Genomic DNA, 7219 nt, shown 5'->3' with positions numbered 1-7219 from the left:
AAAAAAAAAAAAAAGCATTTTCCCAAATTTAAAATCTTGCAAGAGATAGTACAACAAAGGTAGCCGAGCTCTTTCTCTCAGCGCCGTCTTGGGGTGTTTTTTGGTGAACCTTGCAATTTGAGGAACTGGTGGGTGGCAGGGCCAGGGTGGGGTACAGAGGACTGTGCCGGCCACCTGCTGAGGGGTGGGCAGGGCAGGGCACACAGTCACCCACCCAGGGGTCCAGGGCACTGATGCAGGGCGGACTCTGCTCAGGAGACCTGCAGAGACGGTGGCTGAGTCCAGCTGAGCCCGGGCATCTGCCGCCCCAGGATGGCCTCACCTTGGCCCTTGGTGGCAGCAGCTGTCTTCAGAGAGCAGAGCCTTGGCGAGTGGCTCAAAACACCTGTGGGAACCTGGCTGTGCCCTGTCCCTGTAGCTGCCCCAGAGAGAAGGGCTCCCCATGAAGACATTGCCAGCAGGTCCTGGTGTGCAGAGAAAAGCAGTCCAGCCAGGTGTCCTGGGCTCAGGGCTCCTCCACTTTCTGCCGGCCCCCAGAGCAAGGGCACAGACCTGGCAGCCCCAGGCACCCGCTGCTCTCCCTGTCGGTCTGGTTCACTGTGGTGACTTCACTCTGGTTTCTCTTCCCCGCTTCCCCTTTTGTCTTCCCAGAGGCCATCAACTGTTTGATGAGAGCCATTGAGATCTACACAGACATGGTAAGGAGCCCCATTAGTGTCCCTTGCCTTAGCACCTGGGACAGTGGGAGCCGAGGAGAATGTGGCCACCTAAGCTGGGCTGATGGCCCCTCCTTCCTCCCTGCGTCCATCCTCTGTGAGCCATCATGCTTTTCATTTGTTGGAGTTAGGTTCCTGGAGAGAGAGAGAGAGCGAGAGAGAGAGTGCGCGCGCACGCGCATGCACACATGCAGTGCTGACCTCTTCCCCACCTTCCCCCCATCTGAGTAGCAATTCCCAGTGTCACAGAAGGCCAGGCTGGGCCGGAAGCTCGTGCTGTGGGCCACCTTTTTCAGCCCCACACCTACAGGAGCACAAGGCCCCATCCTTTTGCTGTGCTCAGAGCAGGGCTACAGTAAGGGACCTAACAGCTGGCTCCCTCCCTGAGCCAGGCACCCAGGGCAGTTGCCTTCTTCCTGGTCGCTCTGTATAGTCTGCGCATGTGAGCCCTGCGGACAGCTGAGTGAGGGCGTGTGAGGGGTTGGCTGGCCCAGGGACACAGGCTGACCAGCAGGAGCTGTGGGGACCTTGGCAAAGGGGATGCAGCAGCGGGCAGGGCAAGCAGAGGGTGGCTGGTGTGCTGGACATTGGGCCCCTTGGGGTGTGGCGGGCATGCACAGAGGGGGCTGCAGGATGGGGCGCTGACCTGTGGAAAGCAGGCTCCATGGCTTCCAGGGGCAGTGGGGACTTGCAACCCTCAGTCCTGGTTTCGTAAAGCCTTTTACCCCATGACTCTGAGCCAGGCTGCACCCAGCTGTTCCACACACATCACCTTTGGCATCTGCCCCATGCACCTGCGCCTCGTGGACAGAGTGGGAACCGACCGAGGTGGCCAGGCAGCAGGGCACCTGCCCCAGTGGCGAGTCCTCATGCTATCTCTGCAGACCTCTCACATGTGCTGAGGGCGGAGCATGGGCCGGGCGGTGGGGGGCGACATGAGGCCCCTTGTGTCTCCAGGGCCGATTCACGATCGCAGCCAAGCACCACATCTCCATCGCAGAGATCTACGAGACAGAGCTGGTGGACATTGAGAAGGTGAGTGGACAGTGGCTGTGACCAGGGCCTCCTGCCCGGCCGGCTGCCCACCCAGTGTGTCCCTGGTGCCGGCAGAGCCTGGGCCCAGCTGTATCCCAGGAGGGGTGTCTGAGGGTGAGGGAGGCCACACAGCCTCCAGCCCACACCTGCGTGTCTCCCCAGGCCATCGCACACTACGAGCAGTCTGCGGACTACTACAAAGGCGAGGAGTCCAACAGGTAGCCCTGGCCCTGTGCCTACCCCTCTGCAGCACAGGATCACCTCCCCTCACAGCCCTCTCCTTCCCACAGCTCAGCCAACAAGTGTCTGCTGAAGGTGGCCGGCTACGCCGCCCAGCTGGAGCAGTACCAGAAGGCCATCGACATCTACGAGCAGGTGGGCCCGGGGCCCCTGCCTGTCCGCCCGCCTCCCTTGCTCCGTCCCTGCTCCCCTCTCCCTCACCTTGCACTTGCCCACTCACACCCTGCATGCTGTCCCTGTCCTTCCGGGGACTGCCCGAGGCCTCAGAATGAGGCAGCCTTGCAGAGCCTGTGGGGAGGGGTGGCCAGGATGGCGGAGCAGGGTCCCTGGTCCTCAGTGGGAGGCAGATCCTGGGCCCCTGCTGTGTGGGGAGGGGAGTGGCTGTGGCTGCGACAAAGGCAGCAGCTGGCCCCGAGGGAGGGCGTGTTTGCCGCCTCTCACGTTCTCCCAGCTGCCACCCCTCTGCCCACTGCGTGCCAGCCTCCCATGGGGCCTGACAGCAAGGTGCCACCTCACTGCCATCCAGGTACCTCAGGAGGCCCGTGGACATTCAGCTCCCTGCCGGCGTGCACCCTGGCCCTGGTCACTGGTGCTCGAGGCCCCTCCCTGGGCTGGTCCCTGGCTCACTGCCCTAGGGTCCTAGCTTCACCCCGGATGCAGACCCCCCCTTCCTGTGGGCCCTCGGGTCGCCTCTCTTGAGCTCATAGTGCCAACTCTCCATGGCCACAGGTGGGGACCACCGCCATGGACAGCCCCCTGCTCAAGTACAGCGCCAAGGACTACTTCTTCAAGGCAGCGCTCTGCCACTTCTGCATCGACTCGCTCAACGCCAAGGTGAGCCAGCCAGAGCGCCCTCCGGCACGGGTCACCTCGCTGCATAGGGGCCCGATCTTCCCTCTGTGCCTCCCAGCCTGTTAGCCTCTGGACCGGAAGCCCTGGCTGTCACCGTGGGATTCACCGTGGTGTCCCTGCCAGACCCTGGAGGCTTTTGAGTTCCCAGCTCCTGGGACTCAGGGCTAGGCCCTCTCCCTCATGGGTGCGGTTTTTAATTCTTTATCCCACGAAGCAGCACTGCTGTCAGCCCATCTTGCAAATGGAGACGCTGTGGCGGAGTCACTTGCTGAGGCTGCACGGCCTCGGCATCCCAGATGTGGCCGTGACCGTGACCTGGGCTGTGCCCATCTCCTCCGAGTGGCTGGTGGGAAGGTGCCAGGGAGCTGACGTGAAGGGGCTCTGCAGGGCCCAGGGCTCCCTCACGTCTGCCACCCTGCTCCTCTGCTGGCAGGGCAGCTGTGAACTTGGCATTATTCCGACTGAGAGGGGTTTGCGGGACTGCAGATTGGACCAGCCTGGTCTGTGCTAGGCAGTGCTCTCCTGAGCCACCTCAGCCCGGGTGGGTTTTGTCTCCACCCGGTCACCCGTGCACTCTCAGGCTATTTCCCCACCTTCAAAATGGGCTCAGCATAGTTCTAGCCCACCAGGTCCTTGCAAGGGTTAAATGTGCAATGCCCAGCCCTCCGCCTGGCGTGTAAATGTGCCCATTTGTCCCTTTTCCTGGCACAGGCAAGCGGGGAGGTGCAGGGCACCTGCCTGGGAAACCCTCTCCCTCCCTGCAGCCATCTCTACCGCCTGCCTGGTGCTGAGCTCAGCCCTGTGGAGCTGCCACCGGGCACAGAGCCAAGTGATGGCGGAGGGCGGCTGGGAGGAGCAGAGCTGACTCGGGGCTGCCAGCCCTCCCCAGGTCCTCTCCCGCTGGACCGCTGTCTCGCGTGGCCCCGTTACTAGCTGGTCCTCTCCTTCCCTCTCTGCTGCCCAGCTGGCTGTCCAGAAGTACGAGGAGCTGTTCCCGGCCTTCTCTGATTCCCGGGAATGTAAACTGATGAAAGTGAGCGGGAGACTCGGGGGGAGAGGGTGGGACGCACCCGCCCAGCCCTGGCGTGGGGCAGGCGGCCAGGACTCCAGGATTGTCCCTGGTTCCCCAGGCGCTTGTGTTTTGCTTCCTTTCTCTGCTACTTGCAGATGAGAATGGCCGATCCAGGGGTGGTGCTGGGGACAGGGCTGGCGCCTGCGGTTCCAACCCCCATTCTCCCCGCCTGTGGGAGACCCCCATTCCTGCTCGGCCTTGGCGCTAACCCAGTCCAGGCCTCTGCCCCCCAAGCCTCACGACACCTTATTTTTGCTCACAGAAGTTGTTAGAAGCTCACGAGGAGCAGAATGTGGACAGCTACACAGAGTCGGTGAGTGGCCGGCAGGCGGGGGCTCCGGGGCAGGCTGCCCTCCTCTCCGTGTCCTCCTCCCAGTTTTGTCTTCTTTTCATCTCTGGCCTTGGCCCTGGCTGTGACTGCCTGTCCTCTGTCGCCCAGGAGGTACAGCGGGTGCTGGCTGCATCTGTAGATGGTGTGCTGAGGTTGGGGCGGGAAGGGCACCGGGCCACGGCCCCTCGGTTCACACCCCATCCTCTGCCCAGAAAGCCATGGTCCCTGCACCCCTCCAAGTCCCTAGGGAGACCAGTGGGATGGCTCGGGTGCTGTGGGTACCGCAGGAGGAGCAGGTGGTGGGGTGGAAAGGAAGAAAGGCGCCGAGGACACCCCCTCTCCTCAAGAAACTCCTCTCCTCACCAGTGTGGACCCGTCTCCCCATCCCAGCTGTGTGCTGCACACTCTGGAGCTCGGTTGTGTGCAGTTCAGGTTGCAGTTCGGTCCTCCAGCCTCTCCCTGGCCTCTAGCAACTTAAGCCCCTAAAGAAGGACAGGCTAGCTTGTCACACTGCACCTGCCCAGGGTGACAGGGCTTGAGGGAGGGCCAGGCGCAGAGGGGCTCGAGGGGCAGGCTGTGTTCACATCTCCAGGCCTCCAGCCACCCTTAAAACAAGGAGGCTGGATTTCCCCCCCTTTTGGAAGCTGCATTTTCCCCCAGAGGAAACGTTAGCCCCTTGGTAGTAAAGACACAAAAGGTGTCCCTGCTGGTGTCCGCACACTCCCGCTCGGAGACCCAGGGGGACGGGGACCAACCCCTCGGCCGAGGCTGGCAGTGAATTGCCTGTGGTGCCGCAGGTGAAGGAGTACGACTCCATCTCTCGGCTGGACCAGTGGCTCACCACCATGCTGCTGCGCATCAAGAAGACCATCCAGGGCGAGGAGGAGGACCTGCGCTAGGCCGTCCCCACCATCCCTGCCCGTCCGGCCTGCAGCAGAGACCTGTGGCTCAGACTGCGCGACCTTCCTCCTTCCCCAGCCAGGGAGTCCCACAGGCGGCTCAGCAGCCCCTCGAGGGGCCGGAGGCCGTGTCCAGTCACTTCTGTCCTCGCTACGTCCCTTGCCCCTGCCTATCTATTTAAGCCTCTGACTGTGTCCTTCGCCCCAAAACGAGCTGTGGGAGTCTGATCCATACGTCTTGTGTGGGTGCTGCTAGGAGTCAGAGGTCAGCATCAGCATCTGGCCCCGGCACCTGACCAGCTGAGTCAAGTGGTTCTTTCTGCCCCAACTTTGGCCCCTGGCAGAGCTCTGAGCACAAGCAGCCACTGATACCTGCTCTCACCGCCGGGGCTGGCTACTCCTGCACCCTGGCCTCCTGTAGCCCCAACCTCTCAGGTTAGACCAGGGCCCTGGTGCCCAGAGGGTCCCCCAGACCCACGCTGCAGTGCTCCTCCCTGTGCTTGAGGTTCGGTCTGGTGGTTGGAAGCTGCAGATGCCCCAAGAAGGAAAATAAAAATTGTCACTTTTGCATGAGTCTCTTCCTCCTCGCCTCTGCTCCCCGCGGCCCTCTGGGGTGTGGGGCACATCCTCAGGATGGGTTTGACCTGGAGATGGGCTGGATGGGCCAGCAGCAGAGATGCAGGGTGGGTGGGTTGGGAGGAGCCTGCGCTGAGCGCCAGAGCAGTGTCCATGCCCTTCCTGTGGGCCCAGGGCCTGGGGCCTGGGATTCCTCACGGATCCTGAGCCACTGGTGGGTAAAAGGCAACAGCTAGCAGCATGGTTTGGTGGGGAGAGCTGGAGGAGGCCCATGACTCTCCTCCCTCATCCATACTCCCCTGGAAGGCAGGCTCAACACCCCAGTGACAGTTGTCCCATCTGTCATCTGGGAGAGGAAGCAGCTTCAGTGGGCAGAGTATGAGGCCTAGTGGGAGTGAGGGGTGGGAGGAGGCAACAGGAGCCTTTTGCCCGGTGAAAGTGGGCAGAACCAGCCCCTCTGCCAACCACACATCATCGTTGGGTTGCCTCAGAGGTGGGCAGCCTGGTACCCGCACTCCCTGGACTATGTGCCGTCCCTGGGGGGTGTCCTGGCCAGAAGAACCAGAGTGTCACAGCAGGATGGGTGTCAGGCGAGCAGGGGGAGCAGTCACAGGAGGGGAGTCTCCAAAACCCTGCCCTGCTCCTGCTCACCTGTCCCCTCTGGCACCTCCCGGTCAGATGATGGCTGCCCCAAGCTCACAGAGCCTCCTGAGACCTGGTTGGTCACCAGCCAGTTGCTGCCATGGTGGAGCTGGCAGGTGACAAGGGTGTGCCCTCTCCCTTCAGGAGGGACAGTGACATTACTGAAGGTGGCAGGGGCAGTCGGCTGCACCACATCTGCAAATGATGCTTGTGCACAGGGTTTCCATGCCCTTCCTGTCATTCCAGGATGAGGAAGCACTCGGGAGCCCTGGTCACCACTACTCACTATGGTACCAGCCAAGGACTGGCCTCCTGAGTCCCCACTTCACCCTGTCAGGTGGGCGATAAATCCCTACAGAGCTCTTGCAAGGATTCTGTTAAACATTTGTGATTGATGCTGTGCCATCAGGTTAAAGCCCAGTAAATGAACGAGGGGGAGTAACAGCAGGCCTCTGCAGAGTGATTGTTTAGGAATCCAGAACTGGGGCCAATGAGACTCACCGCACAGGCGCTCAGTAAAGGAGGTGGTTATTTGCCACCGGGAGAACAGTTGGATCTTTGCTCCTGGGGTAAAAACACATTTCTCACTTTGAAAGGTGATGTTATGAGAATAATGAACTGTAGAGTTACGGTGTTTGGGTTCCAGTATTGGTTGCTTCTTGCAGCTGTGTGGCCTTAGGCAAGTTAGTTTACCTCTGTGCCTTAATTCCATCTGTAAAATGGGTAAGAGTACCTACCTCAGCCTATGTGTAAGTTTTGAATAAACTGCTATTAGATGAGACACGCTTAGAGTAATTTCTGGGAAAGTAAGAGCAATGTTTGTTTTGTTTTTACTTTTTTTTTTTTTTTTTTTTGT

The 7219-nt window shown here is 60.9% G+C and overlaps 1 protein-coding gene across 1 annotated transcript in view; it reads left to right on the top strand.

The window, feature by feature from the left end:
- Window positions 1-5722, top strand: part of Napa (NSF attachment protein alpha) — a 21464-nt gene extending 15742 nt beyond the window's left edge. Inside the window, exons 4-11 of the mRNA XM_010640827.2 lie at window positions 652-698; window positions 1674-1751; window positions 1914-1969; window positions 2042-2126; window positions 2721-2825; window positions 3808-3876; window positions 4178-4228; window positions 5044-5722. Of these exons, the coding sequence (XP_010639129.1) occupies window positions 652-698; window positions 1674-1751; window positions 1914-1969; window positions 2042-2126; window positions 2721-2825; window positions 3808-3876; window positions 4178-4228; window positions 5044-5145 (593 nt within the window). The 3' untranslated portion in view covers window positions 5146-5722. The remainder of the gene's footprint in view (window positions 1-651; window positions 699-1673; window positions 1752-1913; window positions 1970-2041; window positions 2127-2720; window positions 2826-3807; window positions 3877-4177; window positions 4229-5043) is intronic.
- Window positions 5723-7219: the final 1497 nt, after the last annotated feature.

The sequence above is a fragment of the Fukomys damarensis genome, unplaced genomic scaffold, assembly GCF_012274545.1.
Source record: "Fukomys damarensis isolate Sample0158 unplaced genomic scaffold, DMR_v1.0_HiC HiC_scaffold_19, whole genome shotgun sequence".
Lineage (NCBI taxonomy): Eukaryota > Metazoa > Chordata > Mammalia > Rodentia > Bathyergidae > Fukomys > Fukomys damarensis.
Note: the sequence above shows the minus strand (reverse complement) of the source record. Positions and strands in the feature narration are given on the sequence as shown.